Raw genomic sequence first — 20,006 nt, forward strand, 5'->3', positions numbered from 1 at the left:
TCCAATTATTCTTCTATTTTTTTCTTCTTTTTTCAGGTTTCAAATATTCCGGCGAAACTCCATTTATTTCGATGTAAGAAAACTGAATCAATTATTTTCAGGCAAAAAATTGTTATTAATTCTTGTAACTGTGATAAATATTTATTAATCGAAAGAAAATGATGGCAATGGTAGGAGGTGCTGCCTATGAAAGGGAATGAAAGAGTGGGGCGATGATTTATTTGTGTGTCGGCGCCGACGGAAAGGGGAAACGGTCTAAACACGAAAAAGAAGAAGAAGACGTATGGATGGTGGGGGTGTTAATTAAAAGAGTTAATTTTTATTTTCTTAAATTCTTTTTGGAATATTTAAATAGAATTTTTTTTAATTGAATTCAACCGCCACGTGTCATTGTTTCATTGGTACACCTATTATATATTTGCATTTGAGTTACACGCAGTTTTGTTTTTCAACTGATTATCATTTTGTGTCTAATAGATATAAATTTCTTAAGGTTAAAGTGTTCAATAGGTACTCACCCTAGTTGAGGTGTCTAAATGAATTATGCGGACAACTTTAAGGGGCCGCAGATGACTTAGGCCTATATATTAATTTGGGACCCTACATCATATAGAAAAGACCATATAATATAACTAAAATAATATTTATAGTGGTCCATAATCGATCGTACCAAACCTATATGTCCCTTTATCAATAATTGCGATAGACAACAAATTTATCGCACATGCCAGAAATAACAGTGCCCTCGTTTCCTATGTGTTAGGGTTTTGTCCTGATTTTCTTACCTTATTTGAAATTTATTTCTTTTCTTGAAGGAAAATCAAAATATTACCATAAATACTTTAACTTTTTTTGAAAAGAAAATTATATTTTCCTTCATATTTGGTTTATTCTTTTCCTTAGAGGAAAGTTTAGAGATCTATAAATTGAAATATTAGTTTTATAATATGTAGGTTGGTTGACCAACTATATTAATAATATGTTTTTAGTATATATACTTTTATTTGTCGTCTAATTTATCAATCATATGATTTGCAATTGTAAGCTTCCACATGACGCCCTAATCACTTTCGAACACAACAGTGTTGCTCGAATTGTTAAAAATATCATATTGAAGTAGTAATAATATATTTTTGAAGGAATATCCAACATATATTTTTGAAAAATCCAAACATCATAATCAACTAATTTTCTATTATTAATTAAAAAAATCACTAGATGTTAAAGACGTTTTGTTTAGTGATATAAATTCGAGAGAAAAAAAACATACCTTGACTTTCTTTGTCTCCGAATTTTCTGTGTAATTAGAATTGAAATATGCATCTGGAGACCTTTGAATTATTTTATTTTCCCTACAAAAAGGCAACCAATATGCAGCAAATTTTGCAGCTTCCATAAAAGCAAATAACGTAAGCTCCGATCCTCCATCGTCCGATACGTAAATCGATATTTTTTCGATCGGATTATAATCGTAGGCCATAACTGATAACGCCGTGTTAACGACGTCTAACGGTGGCTCCTTATAAGGATCTGCCGTACAAATAAATATATCGAGTGCTGGAAAATTATTAATTTCGTTACTAAAGTTTTTTGTTATTTTTTCGGGATATTGTTGACGTGTTAGTGGACGCATACGAAAAGGTTGACTGGTTGTCCACATGAAGGCTAAGATTAAATCTGAAATTAAAATGGAAAATGATATAGAGAAAGTTATAAAGGAATTTGTGGAATTTAGGAGGTTTAGTATATGGTTATGGAAAAGAACTACGATGGCAAAAAGGTAAATAAGTGCAAATGCGCGGTTGAGGATGTGGTGTCATGGATTCATCTCGACGGAGTGAAGACCGCCGGTGTTAACGGTGGTGGTGACGGCGGCGGAGGTGGTGATGGTTTCCATTTTTGCTTGAAGTGTGTTATTAGAGTAGATGATAGAGTGATAGATTATTGTGATGAGAGGAGTGCTATTTATAGAAAGGATTCCAAAATATTATCTCTGTTTATTTTTACATGTTCATTATATTATAAACTTTTATTTATTATTACGTGTACTTTTTTCACTTTATTTTTCATTTTCTTGTTCTTGATTTGTATATAAAAGCTATAAGGTAAGGTTTCTATATACATATTAAGCTTATAACTTATAATCTTTCTTCTTCTTTTTTTTGTTTCATTAAACTTAGTTTTAAGTGTCTAATTTAATTATTTTTTTCAATGGGGTACCTGTATCTCCTAGTCCACCTCATTTGTATCCTCAAGCACATGAACTTAAACTTTATCAAGCTTTCATTTTTTCAATTCCATTTTTTTTCTCTATAATCTTGTTTCTTTTGTTTTACTTGTTTTATCTCAAAAGAAGAGCTTCTATTGGTTCTAATTCCCCTCTTGTAATACTTCCAAGAAATTCAAATCTAAGTTATTATTCATGTTAGTTTCTCTTTTTGATTTCTTTTTCTACTCAGACTTTTCAAAAATATCGATTGGTGTGTGTTAGATCCTCACAAAATAGTAGTGTTATTTTTTGAAGGATGTAACATGAGTAAAAGAGCGTTTTTGGAGAGTCTGAACAATGAGCTTTGAATTTTCATGTTTTTTTCAAGAAACCATGAAAAGTTTGCTGATAGTTTTCTTGTTTTGTAGGGTGATGTAGATGTAAAGGGGATGCTCAAAAATGATAAGCTTCCTGTTATACTATTTGATGAAAAGATTCAATGATAAGTTAAAACTTAAATTGTCAATTTTGTGTTTTTGGTCCGTCCTTTGAGGTGGTGCTTAGAATGTCCTATCTCTCTCTTCAACGCTTTAAAATGAGCTAGAAGGCTGACAAAGAGGAGCTCTACCAGTCTCTCCTTTTTTTCATTCCTTCAAAGACCAAAATATTCTTCTTTTTGTGTTAGAAGACCACAGAAAAAGTTGGAGGCGGCTGAGCACATCCCATCCCACAAGAGTCAAGCCCTTCAATGGGTTAAACGTGCCATAAATGGGCTTTTAGTGGACTCAAAAAAGAAATCTTGATATAATAGATATAATTCACCTAACTAGAACTCCGCGAGTGACGCAAAGAAGCAAACCAGACTAGACGGAAAGAACTCCGAGTAAACAAAGCAAAAGCCCATCTGGCCGATCTTAAGCTGGATGAGAAGGCAAACCAAACTAAGGCGATCAACATTCCTCTTCCGATTCATTGACTATTCTCACCTTTCTTGCATGTTTAGTAAAGTCTCGCTTTTTGATAGGAGTAGGTCCGTCAAGTCCTCTAGCTTAGGGTAGTCAAATTCTGTCGTCTTTTATTCCGAGAGTGATGTTGTATCCTTCTGTTTGTTGATGAATTGAGTCTAACATCTATTTCACACTAATCACGAAAAGCAAGCCCTATGTGTCACGAGCAAGCACCAAGTTTTTTTACTTTTTGGTGAGGTGGGGGGATTTTATGCACCATCTTTTTGCCTTGTTTGATTTTGCATGTCATTTTTCGCTTGTTCTATGAAAAACTAAGTGCCTATCAGTTAATTCCAAGAAAGCGGATGTGGGGTCTAACTATAACTTCATTTTAATCTCGATATTATTTATATATAGAACGAACTTTAGAATGACATTAAATATGAAAACCTTTTTTATTTATTTTGATAAGGAATATGACCGTCAGAATGAAATTGAAATTTTGTTTGAATATAGACAAAAAAGAGTTTGTGGATATAGAAGATCAAAATTTGAAAAAAGATCACTAATTAATCTCCAAAATACCAGACTTGATTCACATACACTAAAATATAAATAAGATCTACATAATCCTTTTATTCTTGAATATTTCAACTAAATCTTATATTGCTTCTTAACTAAACTAAGACTACAAGAACAATAACAAAAGGTCTCAAAGTTAAAAAAAAAAACACTAAACTTTGCCATTACATATTTCCTAGAAGAAAAGCAAATGCCATATAGAGAGTACAAGCAAGAAATGTTGAGAAAATAGTGACCCTTGTAGGCATTCTTCCTTTATCATTTCTCAAAACCATAGCTTCATAAATTGGCAAACAATTTATAACAACAAAACCAGCAATAAACATTTGGATAAATATTCTATCCAAATTTTGATCACCCTTGATAATTTGTGCTAATGATTTGAGAAATGCTACTAAATTGATGATTGATGTTGTTGCTAGTATCACAAACATAGGCGAAACAACCCCAAACTCGAAAATTCCTTGATGGTACCTTTTACCTTGGTCATTATCGACTACTTTGCTTGTTACGTTGAACCCTTGTGTCGATATGCCCAAGTGTTTAGTTAAATACTCAATTGTTCCAAATAGGAAAGATGTTAATCCCCTTATCATCCACATTCTTTGGTCACTCCACCACCTTTTAAATGTCCCTTCATTAGACATAAAAACCAAGCAATCTTGTCCATACGCTCCGAGGAACATAAAAACATACAAGAAAAACCAAGGGTCTGAAACCTGAAATCAATATAAAAAAAAACATTAAACCTTCAGAAAAACAATTACACCTTCTATTCATTTGCTTGTCAATATCCACAAATTTACCATAAGATTAGTTGTTCCACCACTTAATTAGTCATGTGCTATGCTCTATATATGTAGTGTCGCTTTGTATATGACGATAATATAATGTATTTTCTACATCAAAGGGAACTGAAACACATAACTTAATTAATTGAACGTTAAATATGTTGAGTCATATATTAAAAAGGACCAAAATGAATTGGTGCATACCTTTGGAAAGATGGTAACCCCATTGAGAAGAGTAAGTTGAGGGATGAAAGCATATAGAGTAAGTGGTATCGACCAAATGGGCCAAAATGCATAGTGAGCATAACAATGGGCCATAACAAGGCCCATGGACTGAACCCCAAAAGTTAATGGGCTATATTTTGAGAAAGCAACTTCAAGAAGGCCCACAGACCATCTCTTGTTTTGGCTGACCACATCATAGAGAGAAATTGGTATATCTCCTAAAAATGCAGGCCTTTTAGGATTGCAAAATACTGATTTCCAACCTTCACATTGAAGCCTATAACCAGTATAGTAATCCTCAACAAGTGATCCATACCTAAATCCAATCTGCATAATTTTGAAATTGTTAGTCCTACGGATTCATTGTTTACTTTTTCTATCTGGTGTACATAGAGTATACACTGATTATACTGATAATATACATATTAAACACGGATTATACATACATTATACACCACAGTTACTGACTTATGAACTTGTTGTCTTCGGCTCTAGCAATTTTTTCGTGGCAACATGATCTAATATATATCAAAAGTTCGAACCAATTGCCACGAAGAAGTAACCAGTGCAATTATTCTTTTTTGTGGGAATTAGTTCGAATTTACCATGTATACTAGAAATATCACATGGCAAATTCAAACCAACTGCCACTAAAAAAAAGTTGGTAGTGCAATGTAAACTAAAGCTCACCTTGGAACCCCAATTACTTCCACTCTCATAGTTGCAACTCGCTACATAATAGGCTCGCCGCAAAATTTCTTGGGCCTTAATGGGCTTATTCACAACATGATCCGGAAACAGTTCTGGAATTTCGGGATGCTCGAACATAGATGGAGTTCCGAAAAAAGCCCGACGACGAAAAAAACATCCAGTTCCAACATAATTAGGCCCATTAAGCCCATCCATGCCTATTGGATTAGTAAAAAACAGGCCTTTTATCTCACTTGCATAAGTATCTGCTTCATTAAGCCCATGAAAAGTTTGAGGAAACTGAACGTAGGCTAAATTGGGCCGTAATGTTTGGTCCAAGAAGTAACATAAAGCCCGTTGAGGTGTTGATGGATCATTAGAGTACATATCACAATCAAGTGTCAATATTATTGGTGCATTTGTCATTATTCCCGATACTCGAAGCTATCACAAGAAGAAATTAATAATCAATTCGATAATATTTTAGGGAAAAGAGGCAAATATAATCCTTGACTTCGATGTTTAGAACATATATATCATTCACTGAAAAAATGATGCATATACTCGAAGATATCAACATCAAGTGTAAATATTACATGGAAAAGAGACAAATATATTCCTTGACTCTGCAATTTAGAACGTATATACCTTCGCTACTAATAAACGATGCATATTAATTGTTTTCGTTAATAGACTAAAGTAAAAAAAACCACAAAAACTAAGTAGATAAATACATATTTTTACTGATCGTTGAAATATGTATCATTTGTTAAATGATAGAGGAATATATTTCAAATCAAGTTGAGGGATATATTTGCCCTTTTTTCCTTAATATTATTAAAAGATATTTACACTATTAGTAAAAATATTTTTTATAAATATAAATTGTTTTTAAAAAATAAAATTGATGAGATTTTACTTACCAATGCATTGAGGGCACCTGCTTTAAAATGATGAGGGGAACTCTTGTTTTTTTCTCTTGAAAGATAAATAAGATTTGGCATCCCATGACTTGTCATGTCTTTATCTTTGCCACTTTCTAACAAAACCTACACCAACCAATTTGATAAAAGGATAAGTTAAATATATGATGTTACCTAATTAATCACCAAACATATGATCTTAAGTAACATGTTTACAATCAAACGCAAATTAGACTCTTTGGCAACATGTGTTAAGCACTTTTAATTAATAGCTAATTAGTAATTTTGTACTTTTTATAGTGACACATTTTAAAATTAGACAGTCTCATATTAACAAAATATTGAAATATATTTTAAGGTCATAGAATTAAGTTGAAAATGACAATATCACGAGTGAATTAAACTGTTATGATATATATATATATATATACCTGAATAATAGAAGGATGATTATGACGAGTAAATTCAGGCGTCCAAAATTTGGTAAAAGCTTGAAGTTCTTCCTCGTTGTTAATATAATCTTCATCCACTTTTCCCCTCTCAATCACTTCTTCTATTCTTTTCTTCATGTTTTCATACATCAACTACACATATAATATAAAATTCATAAAGTTTAAGTCCAATCGGAAATAAGATAAATAATATAATATCTTGAGTCACATTGAAAGATAAGTGAAAATATATTTTTTTATGTTAAAATTATATCATGTATATATATACCTAGGAAAAATAATAATTTGTTTTTCTTTTATAACCTAAGATAAAGATTCTAGTATATAATAGTAAAAGGCTTTATGACATTTTAAAAATAATATAAGATTTTCTTAAAAGAGTTGTGACAATATTATTGGCTAGATTTATTAGTCAAATACATTATATAACAAAAACATGACATATGAGCATTTTATATATACTAGTTTAGTTATTTTGCTACTTTTAAATGAATAATGACAAATTAAAGAAAATATCTGTTTTTTTTGTCTTAGCTATAACGTCAGAAAGGTTGAATTCAAAAACAAAATGACGAATAAGTATCTAATGAAATATGTTCAGATAATTGATGAAATTAACTCAGGCCAGATACTAGTCAATCAAAGTGCAAGTTGTTTATCTTCTTGTATAATTATATTTTAAAATATTGACTAAAATACGGCGTAATTTGAATCTCGAAGAACTAAAATATATAGAAATACGAAATATCGTGTAAGATAAACAAATATTCTATTCGTAATTTCCCTTAGCCAGAATCATGATTTCCTATCACAAATTATATTTAATTAAATAGAGGGAAATGGTTTTATAAAGATTTCATGTATTTTTTACGATCTCATATGTTACATATTACTCTTTCATTTTAAATTTATGTCACTTTTCAATTTTTGAAACTCTGTGAACTTTGATAAACATTTTTATAAAGTACTTATATTTTTTGCGCAACTTACAGTATTATTGTATATATTTTGAATATCTTATAAATTTTAATTAATATTAGTTTGATCAAATTTAATTCAACTTCAAATATTAAACAAATCAGCTTTCGAAAAGTGAAAACTACCACATATATATTAAATTGGGACCCGACATCTTATAGAAAAGACCATATAATATAACTAAATATAATATTTATAATAGACCATAAAATCAATCGTACCAAACCTCTATGTCCCTTTATCAATAATTGCTAGACAACAAATTTACCAAAATATCGCATAAATAAACTTAGCCAGATCTGAAACGAAGGCTATAATATAAATTAAATGTACATCGCACATGCATGCTTGCAGAAATAACCGTGCCAAAAATCTTGTGTTTCTATGTTGCTCGAATTCTTAAATAAATCATTATATCGAAATAGTAATAATATATCTTTGAAGGAATATCCGACCTATACGTTAAGATATTTTTGAAAAATCAAAACATTATAATCATGATTTAGTAATATTGAAAATCAACTAATTTTCTATTATTAATTTAAAAAAATCACTAGACGTTAGACGTTCTGTTTAGTAGTAATATATATTCGAGAAAAAAAAAGCATACCTTGATTTTCTTTGTCTCCGAATTTTCTGTGTAATTAGAATTGAAATATGCGTCTGGAGACCTTTGAATTATTTTATTTTCCCTACAAAAAGGCAACCAATATGCAGCAAATTTTGCAGCTTCCATAAAAGCAAATAACGTAAGCTCCGATCCTCCATCGTCCGATACATAAATCGATATTTTTTCGATCGGATTATAATCATAGGCCATAACTGATAACGCCGTGTTAACGACGTTTAACGGTGGCTCCTTATAAGGATCTGCCGTACAAATAAATATATCGAGTGCTGGAAAATTATTAATATCATAACTAAAGTTTTTTGTTATTTTTTGGGGATATTGTTGACGTGTTAGTGGACGCATACGAAAAGATTGAATAGTTGTCCACATGAAGGCTAAGATGAAATCTGAAATTAAAATGGAAAATGCTATGGAGAAAGTTATAAAGGAATTTGTGGAATTTAGGAGTTTTAGTATATGGTTATAGAAAAGAACTAGGATGGCAAAAAGGTAAATAAGTGCAAATGCGCGGTTGAGGATGTGGTGTCGTGGATTCACCTTGACGGAGTGAAGACCGCCGGTGTTAACGGTGGTGGTGACGGCGGCAGAGGTGGTGGTGGTTTCCATTTTTTCTTGAAGTGTGTTATTAGAGTAGATGATGGAGTGATAGATTATTGTAGTGAGAGGAGTGCTATTTATAGGAAGGATTCCAAAATACTCCCTCCGTTTATTTTTAGTGTTCATTATATTAAAAAATATATTTTTCATTTTTATTTATTATTTTTGTTGTATCAAGATTGAGAAAAACAAATTTTATTCATGTTTTACTCTTATCTCTACATTAGGTATTTATTCTTTGAATCATTTTCAAGATCTAAAACTAAGCTGATTATAGATTTTGAAGTTGAATCTTGAAATTTAAGTAAAATTTTAAATTTTTGAAGTAGTGTTTGAACGTGTATTTTACTTAGAAATAGTTTAAAGGTTTTTGAGTGGAAATAGTTTCTTCTAAACTAACTCTTGAAGATATTTAGAAGTGCTACTGAGATATTGTGATAAAATATTTATGTCAATTTTTTTTTAAAAAATGTGTGTAAAGTCGAAACGGAATAAATGAAAATGAACAAATGGAGTAGTTGGTGTATGGACAATATTTTAGTTGAATTTTAATATGTATTAAAAAAGTACTTGAAGTGGAAATTAAGAAAAAAATAATGGATGTTGAAATTTTGTTTGAACTTGAAGATGGGGTTAGAATTTTTTTATTCTTTTGTAAGAGGAAGTTGTTATTGCTTGGTATACGTCTTTAAATAATTAATTTGTATTTCAATATTTCTCTTTTTAATTTTTATTTTCTTCTTCACCTTATTCTCAAGATGATAAATAATTTTTTGGGTGACTCAAATTCTTAACTTATCGATCAATGATAAAGATGTTTAACGATCTGAGCATGCTTTGGCCTCACTTGTTCTCTATTACTCTTGAATTTCATAAACTAATATGAAAGTTTAATGTTTGTAATCATATAGATTTTACAGCCGAAAGGGCTGTTTTAAAATTAATTTTCATTTAAAATTTATGTTATATGCATTGTAAGTGTACAATAGTTTACCCCATAAATATAATTTAGCTACTTCTTCACTTTGATATTATACGGTTATGTTAATTGTGTACAAAATTTGAGAAAGAAAGAGAACTCTTTAAGCACGTATCAAAAGTGTAGTTAGTTATTTATTTTTTAAAAAAATGTGTACTTATAAAAAATCTCTTAAGATAAAATGAAGACCTTTTTTAAAATATGTTTGCATTTAAATAATTAAAAAGATGGAATTAGGTTGATTTGTTAAATAAAATAATGAGATTCTCTATATTCTTGTTCTTGTATTCTTGACCATATATACCTCAACAAGAATATCATGTTTTGTCACAATGTATTAAGAAAATGGAATTTAAAATTTACAAGCATTATATGTCGTAGATATAGCTTTCAAGGCAATTTTATTGATTCATTCTTTTACTAGTTTTTTCAGCTTAAAAAAATAATAACTAAATTACTTTTTTCTATGATGATCTCTTCTAAAAGACGCATGAAAAGAGAAGTACGTCTGATATACGATCACTTTTTGATCTTGTCTTTGAAAAATAATCAGTATCTTTCAATTTCTAACACCTAAATAATCAGTATCTTTCGATTTCTAACACCTGATTGAAACTTAGTGATTGTAATCATGCCAATCAATATTGCACATGTAAATTGGAATTTGGAATCTCCAACAAATCCCTTTTGGAGGGTACTGATCAAATGCTCTTTTCATAAATGTAATGTCTAATTGACATAAATGGTTTTAAAAAAATGAATGGTGATCTTTTCTCAACTACTTAAACAATATACCTAAGATTATACAACTTAAATACAACAACATTTTTGTCTAAATTTGATATGATTAATAACTCAAATAGTCATTCAATTTATAGTAATTGACTAACAAGGTTACGTTACTGTTATTTTAGTTAAAATTTAAATATTTTGATGAAAATTTTAATTTCGCTACTGTTTAACTAGCATTGATTAGTGAGAGATATGACATAATTAATAGCCATAAAATATAAGTGATGGTGATTGGTGACCAACAAAACAATTTCAACCATGTGCCGTTCGAAATGGAATACTAAAAATATTCATATCCAAGATATTATTACTGAATACTAATAATAATATAGAACAAAGTGAATGACTTTTATAGCTAAATAATAAAAGTTATAGCTAATTCTAAGTATTTTACTTACGACAGATTATTAAAAAGTTAATTTAGCTACGAAGTTTGTGGTATTCCAATTTTTTGTTATAAGGGATGTATTTTAAACTCCTAGCCAGTTGCTATAGAGAACACACAAAGGATGGCCAGTTATAGATCGAGATGGATCTAAGATTTAAAGTTTATGAATTTTATAAGGGAAAATTGTATATAATAGCAAACTATTAATTCAAATTAAATGCTATAAATATACTTTGATTTAATTGTACCCTATAGCAAACTATTGCTATTTTCGCCACTCTCCCTGGTGGAATCTCGCTCGCCACTCTCGTTTGGTGGCAGTCTCACTCGCCCTCTCTCGCTTTTATACAAACACAAATGTATAAAATGCGTTTGTGTTTGTATAAAGCGAGAGAAAATTGTATATATACATATATTTTCGTTCCCCTCTCTCCCCCTCTTTTAGATCTCACTCGCCACTCTCCCGAATCTCGCTCGCCACCCTTGCCTCTCTCGCTTATACAAACAGAAACAAAATGTATAAATTGCAGATTATTAAAAAGTTAATTTAGCTACGAAGTTTGTGGTATTCCAATTTTTTGTTATAAGGGATGTATTTTAAACTCCTAGCCAGTTGCTATAGAGAACACACAAAGGATGGCCAGTTATAGATCGAGATGGATCTAAGATTTAAAGTTTATGAATTTTATAAGGGAAAATTGTATATAATAGCAAACTATTAATTCAAATTAAATGCTATAAATATACTTTGATTTAATTGTACCCTATAGCAAACTATTGCTATTTTCGCCACTCTCCCTGGTGGAATCTCGCTCGCCACTCTCGTTTGGTGGCAGTCTCACTCGCCCTCTCTCGCTTTTATACAAACACAAATGTATAAAATGTGTTTGTATAAAGCGAGAGGAAATTGTATATATACATATAATTTATAACGATCTCAAGTTAATATTACAATAAGAACTTAAGTCATTGTTAAATATGATCTTAACAAAAGTTATTGAATTTACGTAAGTTCATATATGGGCCCTATATCCACCTCTGTTCAATTAGAACCCCTTATAAGTTAAATTATACATATAGGTCATGATCAAATATGACTTAAGGTTATTATGAAGTAGTAGTGTTTCGATACCAAATTTATCTAAATCAATATTTTTTTTATGTTGATCATAGATCTATATGTAAAATTCACGAAAAAATCGCAACAAATGTTAGATTAAAATTCATAATTTTTTCAGTACAATAAATATTAAATCGAACACATCAAGTCATGAATGTACCTTAATGGATGGATTACTACTAAAATCAAGAAGTTGATGGAGGAGATTTGTCTTTTAAAAAAAATATTATGATTACTAAACTCCAAGAAGTCAATGTCAGCGTGTTTTATACTCCAATAACTACGAAATCGTCAATAATTTATCTTTAATTTATGCCACTTATCATAAATCATAGGAAATCGACTCGAAAATCAGACCATCCATGCCCACTCCAAGAAGTCAATATTGGTGTGTTTTATACTCCAACAACTACGAAGTTATCAATAATTTATCTTTAATTTATGTCACTTAACGTAAATCATAGAAAATCAGATCGAATATCAAACCATCCATGGCCACTCATTTTTATATTTTTCTAAATCTCCTATGATATATGAACTAGAAAATGATTGGTTGACTCCCAAAACTCTTATTGTGTCAATTACTTCTATACCTTTACATGATTCTCAATTGAACAATTAGAAGGCACACTCAAATATTGATTGATTAATTAATTATATTTTTGTATTTTGTTGTGTTTCTCTTTTCTTATTTTATCATTTCCTTTTATTGAGTGGGCAAATTAATCCACATCTTTTATTTTAAATTCTAGAGAAAAAAATTAACATTTTTGTATACCACAAAGATGGAGTTAAAATCCATCCTTATCAAGTCATGATCGATATTTTGGTCAACAAATCCGACGAGTTTATAACCTCTGGGGTATAGATTCATACTAGGCATATATAATTTATTGTACGTCAAGTCGTCAAATAACATTAAAAGTGTTGATTTCCGAAGATGGAACATTGAATATTTATTATCTGAAGAACAATTCAGATTAGTGAAGGCGAACGTGAATCGATCGAAACTCTGAGTTACTTGACTAACTCCTTCATAGTCATTTCAATAAGATTGGGGATGACACAAAACATCAGAAGTGAAAATCACGCAAGCCAAGCATGGAAACAAAACACAACGACTCAGACTCATAACAAAGAAGTTTTGAGCGTGAGATAGCACTCATGCAAAGACAAATACCTTTACGTGACATTTGACAACTCATGAGGCCCATGACTATATGGACACTCTTCCTAGCTATGATAGGGATATTGAAGACCAAACAATTCATAAAGCCCAATTTTAAGTAAGGCCCATTAATTTTTTTGGTCCATGCCATCCTTTCACTAAAAGTCCAGAGTTTCAAAAAGGAACTTAGTGGCAGTTAATTTTGAAGGGAAAAGAAGTAGTATTTGTGTTAAAAGTGATATTTGGGAAATTGAACTTGTGCTTGAAAATGAATACAACTTGAAATTGTTTTTGATTTTTGTAGGAGTGATTTGAAATAAAATTATGAAAACAGTCTTTTGGAGTTATTCGAATTCCAAAAAATTATAATATAAAGTTTCATAAAATAGTGAAAATTATCCATGGTCAAACGTGCACTAAGAATGCAAAAATATGTGATTGTAAGTGCTTTATAAAGTTTAAAGGAAAATGACTCTACGCTAGGCTCAAAAGATGAACCATCTATTTATTTTGCACTCAACATCTTAACCAAAGTCAATTAATGAATCAAAAACTTATTAAACTTCAAAATAAAGAGAGCACATAATTTAACATAGTAATAAAAACAGACAAAGGTTTTGAGTTCAAGTCTTATTGTCACCCTTTTAGTAAAGAACACGATATCGAATTTTAATCTTAGCATCACCCTTTAGCAAAGAATAAAACACACACGTGAGGGAGCGTTTTGATGATTTTTTGTTCAGTAAAGGGGAAAACTTACAAAGTGATGCATGATGTGCCAAAAGAGTCTAACTTTACACAAGAAATCCCTATTGTGCATCACACAAGTCTCACAGAAAGGGCAAGTATAGAGCAATTTCCACCATGGAGTTTTCATTAAGATGAAGCACGCTAACAAGACGATACATTGCAGAATACTGCAATGACACATGAGTATTTACAGGTTAACGCGCGAATAGAACACTACACAAACCACTACTAGACTCCCCATTAGAGAACACCGTTAACTTTTTACAACTTCCAGTACTATATCTTTACTAGTCTTATCCTATTATAACTAGTTACTTACTTAACTGCTCTCAAAACCGAGCATGAACTAGGCTAAAAAGAGCGTAAAAACAAGCTTCTACGCCTTGCTATGTCAACACCCTGTCGTTCTTTCCTACTATATCTGGAGAATGAAGTCGAAGAGATCACAAAATGATACAACTTCAAAAGGCGGAGTCTTAACTTTCACCATCTTCCGCCATCATTTCATTTGAAAGGAGTCGCTTAACTGTCTGCGCGAGACAGGGTCAATTTTTTCATATCTTGACTTGAACAAATGAAAATTTTCCTCGCCACATTGCAAAAGTCTCTGCAATTAAGTGATTACGCGACGTGTTAAATTATAGGATGTAGCAAAGATCTTATGCAGTGGTTATATATGTATTTCAGTCTTGAATTGTTAAAGTGAGAGAGAACTTACTGCCACGGATAATCATCCATAAGCATCGTATCCCCTTCATCATCTGTAAACAAGATCCCCCATTTCTGTCGTGACTGAAGCTCTCCTTGGATTTCAAACATCTCCTCAAGCTCCTTTGTAAGCTCATTGTATCCTTTCAATATGGTTAAATCCACTGCACGACCTACAGCTACGCCTTGCATTTGCACCTTCTCAAGGGATTCCACATGAGAAAAGATGTTAGAGATATTAATAATATCTTTTGAGGAGAAAATGAGTTGGTAAGAATGCAATTTTTCGGCTTTTGATTAATACCTTTGTGCGAGACCTGGTGGAACAACTCTGCTTGCTTTGAACCTCCTTTAGGGGTAACCGCAAATGGCCTTGCATTTGATCTTTGAAGTCTACTGAAAGGTCAGACTTTTGATCTGAATCACCAGCAGGCGCCATGTTTGGAGGCGCTCTCTCTGCGGAGACACGAGAAATGTCGGCTGGCTGTGGCGGTAGTAGTGCCTCAGTAGTGCTAATTGAGGTTTTTTTCAAGTCAATACCAAATAATCTACAGGTTGTTTTGGTATTACATTTTCTCTCATCAGTAGGAATAACAATCGGCTGATTAGTCCCTTGACCGAATTGCGGGGCCAAAACGCATGGAAAACCACACCAAGTTGAAGCACTTCTACTGTCTTCTGTCTCATCCACAAGCATACCTGCAGTATTTAAATGAGGAAGCGGCCAACCACTCTCTGTACGAGACGTTAATGTGCAATTAGTACTGCTGTTGATGCCAGAGGTGTTAAACTGAGGCGAGTCGAGGGAAGGATTCCAAACTGCTGACGCAATTGAGGATGCAGGTTCTAACAGGAAAAGAAAGGCAAGATAATTAAGAAAATGAAAATGGAAATTAAAATATCAGCAACCAACACTTGAAAAAACACAATGCTGTTGAGAATTTTCATTCAGACCTGATATTTTGATTTCACTATGTAGCCGATGCCTTTTGTTCTTCCCTGCGGTTGGTGGGACAAGGGCATTTGGAATTGAAGACACATAAGGTTCGATTTCCCAAGGAGAAACTCTGTCAGGCCTTGCAATGGCTGCAGGCTCGTCCCATCGAACCTGGAACGAAGGGAGAATTGGTGATTACCAACTGAACTTAAAGAATATTGCTGAAATATAAATGTTCAAACAAAGATATCAACCTTCAAGGATCGCCACGCAGAATCTTTCCACTGTGAGGAAAGATCATCAACCCCAACTATAGTGCCCATAAATCTGAGAAATAACAAGGGAAGAGCCCAAGAAAAACCAAATACATGTCAGAACTAAGCAGTTGGCAAATAAACATCTTGATCAAAGACTTCCACATCTAATTGGAGGACTTCTGAATACTCCCACCATTTCAATTTATTTGCTGATTTTAACTTGGCACGGAATTTAAGAAAGATGTCAGGTGGAAAGTTGAATTAAAGCCAAAAAGGGAAAGATGCATTCTTTTTAAACAGACTAAAAAGGAAAGTAAGACAAATGAATCAAAATGGAGCTAGGGAGTAATTGATATCACTACCTTCTATCAGGATTCTCTTCCGCTTCAAACTGCATTTTAAATCGCATGCCAACTGAATATCCATGATTAACAGCCTCCAAGTATTTGTTGAGGCTTACGATGAACTGAGTGGTTCTGAAGGTTGTCACAGCAGAAAATCGAAAGAGCATATGAAAGATTTAGTATGTTCTCTGGCATGAAAATGATCTCTACTTTGCATAAGGATGACGGGATAATTGAAAAGAGATGTATGTGACAAACCTCGGTTTGTAGTAAACAACAAACAAGGTCTGGGTTGTAACAGCATGAGATGCTGTAGCTAAGACTCCTAGGTGCATGCTCTGGCTTGATATCACCGATGACGGCATTGAGCTCTGCTGGCGAACAAGCCGTCTGACCCCAACTCGTAGTTCTCCATTATCACCCCTAGAGCATACACATCCATTAAAATATGATTATTAACAAACCAACATTAACTGTTCTGGATATATGACATGACATGCAATAGTGATAGATAATGCAATCAAATATCATACTCATACGAGAAACTAGGACCAGAGAGAGATACCTTAAGAATACAAAAGAATCCCCTGCCACTAATCTCTTTGAAGAAACAAAGTTACTCCACCCTGTGGTAAGTAAATGTCTCCGAGGTTGGCCTGTTATAATTAAAACAACGACGGATGAGTTTTGACCTTTACAAATACATGATAAAGCTTCATTGATATCTTCTGTTACACACTACAAACAAAACAATTACCTCTAAATATATGCTTGAAGTGCCACTCCATGTCATGAAGGTCTTTCGCAATCAATTCCTGGGTCGGAATCTGCTGGTTCATGTCCTAACAAAGTATAACAAACACGAGAGCTAATTCAACAACTTGTCAAAACAGGGGGGGAAATGTAGGCTAGCCTATACAAAAGGATCACACTTATATTACCAAGGGAGGAAGGCATTCATTAGCATGTTTCCTTAGAACAGAAAATCCACCATGAGTGCTTGTATCGGAGGCAGTCAGAACCTTGCAGAAAGAATGGACTTTAGGCTTTACAGGCTCCGGAAGGAACGGATCAGGATTAGTCGGCTCGGCTTTCTAAAAATCAGATCAGCAATTACAACCAAATTGATCAATAAAATGCATATAAACAAGTGAATACTACAACAATTTTAACTTCTTACATCTGGTGCCTCTGGCATCAAAGTGATCTGGACATAGACCTCATCATTATCTTCCTCAGCCTACAAGCAATCATCAAAACATTTTACATTTCAAATATAAAATTGTGTGAACTTTAAACGCATTCCGGTGCACTAAAGCTCCCGCTATGTGTGTGATTCAGGGAAAGACCGGACTACAAGGGTCTATTGTACACAGCCTTACCCTGCATTTCTGCAAGAGACCGTTTCCACTGCTTGAATCGGTGAGCTCATGGGCGGTCACATCACGACAAGCCGACAACTTTGCCAGCTACGCATACGCCAAGGCTCACCTTCCAATGTTTGAACTTTGAACCCAACAATTAATTCATCACTTCTTTTGGATGCAATACTAACAAGTATGAATACAATGTATGTAAAATATACTGATCAAAGAACACAATAAAAAGTAAACATACCAGGAAATGACTGTTGATAACTCTACAAAGGATCTTTGATTTGAGATTGAATGATGGAACTCTTTGATCCATTTCTTGATTAATTGATGCTACCAACTTTTCCACAAAACCAAAAAAAGTGAGACAAAAAGAGAAAGATACAAATTTTACAATCCCCAGAAAACATAACTAAAAATAACCAAAAAAGATACACTCAAATTGAGAAATCCAATAATTGACCCAAACATTCATAACTCCATAACTCAAAAACAAGAACTTAGCTTTGAATCAACCAGATTCACCTAAAACAGAAAAACCCAGAATTCAATTATTTTTTTTAAAAAAAAAAAAAAACTTACTTGTTCCATGTGGCCTTGTGGAAAATAATAAACACTTTCTCCTTCCTTTGGAACATCCACTATTGGACCTGCACACAACTGCCATAGCTCATGATACAGATCATCTTTACCTGAAACTCAAAAAAAAAATCACAAAAAACCCACATTTTAAACAACAAAACAAAAAAAGATCCAAAATTCTCAAATTAAACTTCAAAAAAAACAAACTTTCACCTGATGAATTTTTCTTCTGCTGAGACTGATAACACCCATTTTTACTTGCCATGAGTATAATCAAACTTCAATTCCAAAAACAAAAGAAGACCCAGAATTCAAAATCAAGTAATTAGCTCAAAAAACATCTCAAAACTAGCTAAAATTCACCACATTTCTTCCCTGTTATACCAACAACACATATAAGCCTTAAAGAAACACCCCCACCAACCAAAAATAAAGTTTTAAGTACTGCAGAAGAAAAAAAAATAGCCAACAATAGTAGTAGTACTACTACTGGAACAAACAGGAGCAACAACAGAAGAAGCAACAGCTTAATAATTTCATTTCTTTTTCTATTTTGTATGTGAGAGAAAGAGAAAGAGAGAAAGAGAGAGAGAAAGAGAAAACTCTGTAACGGAGTTTACCCAAAAACAGCTTAATATATGGCTTGATTTGTTGCTTTCTACCGCTCCCTGCAGAGAACGTGCTTGTCTCCTTTTTTCATCTGTGTAGTGTGAACTGTGAAGGGGTAGAGTGGGGGGGTTGGTTGGGTTTGTAACGCTTGGTTATAAACTAAGTAGAGTTAACACCACCGCTTGTCGTGTAATGGTGGAACTGTTCCCGTAAAAATCGCGTAAAAGTCAAAAAGTTTTAATTATCATGTAATAGTGAGATTTCTTTACTCTTAATCAAGGAAATTGGATTTATGTCTTAGATGTGGAGAAATTTACGTTACGAGTGATCCCGTTATTGTATTAAGAAGTAAAAGCGTGCAAAAGTCAAGAAGTACTAATTATCATGTAATGGTGAGATTTCCTTACTTTTAATCGACGATACTGGATTTAAGTCTTAGATGTGGAGAAATTTATGTTACGACTTACGAGTGACCCCGTTATTGTATTAAGAAGTAAAAGTGTGCGAAAGTCAAGAAGTACTAATTATCATGTAATGGTGGGATTTCTTTAGTCTTAATCTAGGACATTGAATTTAAGTCTTAGATGTGGAGAAATTTACGTTACGACTTACGAGTGACCCTGTTATTGTATTAAGAAATAAAAGCGTGCGAAAGTCAAGAAGTACTAATTATCATATAATGGTGGGATTTTGTTAGTCTTAATCTAGGACATTAGATTTAAGTCTTAGATGTGGAGAAATTTACGTTACGACTTACGAGTGACCCTGTTATTGTATTAAGAAATAAAAGCGTGCGAAAGTCAAGAAGTACTAATTATCATATAATGGTGGGATTTTGTTAGTCTTAATCTAGGACATTAGATTTAAGTCTTAGATGTGGAGAAATTTACGTTACGACTTACGAGTCTGTTATTGTATTAAGAAGTAAAAGCGTGCGAAAGTCAAGAAGTACTAATTATCATATAATGGTGGAA

General features: G+C 32.5%; 3 protein-coding genes across 3 annotated transcripts in view; all 3 read right to left on the minus strand.

Annotated features, from left to right (window-relative positions):
• LOC102604590 (cellulose synthase-like protein G3) overlaps window positions 1–1,953 on the minus strand; it is a 7,792-nt gene extending 5,839 nt beyond the window's left edge. Inside the window, exon 1 of the mRNA XM_015307121.1 lies at window positions 1,271–1,953. Coding sequence (XP_015162607.1) covers window positions 1,271–1,660 — 390 coding nt within the window. The 5' untranslated portion in view covers window positions 1,661–1,953. The remainder of the gene's footprint in view (window positions 1–1,270) is intronic.
• Window positions 1,954–3,731: 1,778 nt separating this feature from the next.
• On the minus strand, window positions 3,732–9,095 carry LOC102604929 (cellulose synthase-like protein G3). The gene is made up of 6 exons (XM_006343765.2): window positions 8,408–9,095; window positions 6,799–6,951; window positions 6,368–6,493; window positions 5,445–5,888; window positions 4,734–5,081; window positions 3,732–4,457 (listed from the first exon to the last, which is right to left on the minus strand). Exons 1-6 carry the CDS (start codon window positions 9,032–9,034, stop codon window positions 3,903–3,905), a joined length of 2,253 nt encoding a protein of 750 aa, XP_006343827.1. The 5' UTR covers window positions 9,035–9,095; the 3' UTR covers window positions 3,732–3,902.
• Window positions 9,096–14,318: 5,223 nt separating this feature from the next.
• On the minus strand, window positions 14,319–19,149 carry LOC102605272 (auxin response factor 9). Its single transcript, XM_006343766.2, has 15 exons — window positions 19,044–19,149; window positions 18,637–18,701; window positions 18,424–18,533; window positions 18,086–18,181; window positions 17,649–17,708; window positions 17,410–17,562; window positions 17,226–17,310; window positions 17,034–17,124; window positions 16,727–16,891; window positions 16,487–16,600; window positions 16,122–16,194; window positions 15,885–16,038; window positions 15,235–15,776; window positions 14,941–15,128; window positions 14,319–14,829 (listed from the first exon to the last, which is right to left on the minus strand). The coding sequence occupies exons 2-15, from the start codon at window positions 18,686–18,688 to the stop codon at window positions 14,745–14,747; spliced, it is 1,968 nt and encodes a 655-aa protein (XP_006343828.1). The 5' UTR covers window positions 18,689–18,701; window positions 19,044–19,149; the 3' UTR covers window positions 14,319–14,744.
• Between the last annotated feature and the right edge of the window lie 857 nt (window positions 19,150–20,006).

The sequence above is a fragment of the Solanum tuberosum genome, unplaced genomic scaffold, assembly GCF_000226075.1.
Source record: "Solanum tuberosum cultivar DM 1-3 516 R44 unplaced genomic scaffold, SolTub_3.0 scf00048, whole genome shotgun sequence".
Lineage (NCBI taxonomy): Eukaryota > Viridiplantae > Streptophyta > Magnoliopsida > Solanales > Solanaceae > Solanum > Solanum tuberosum.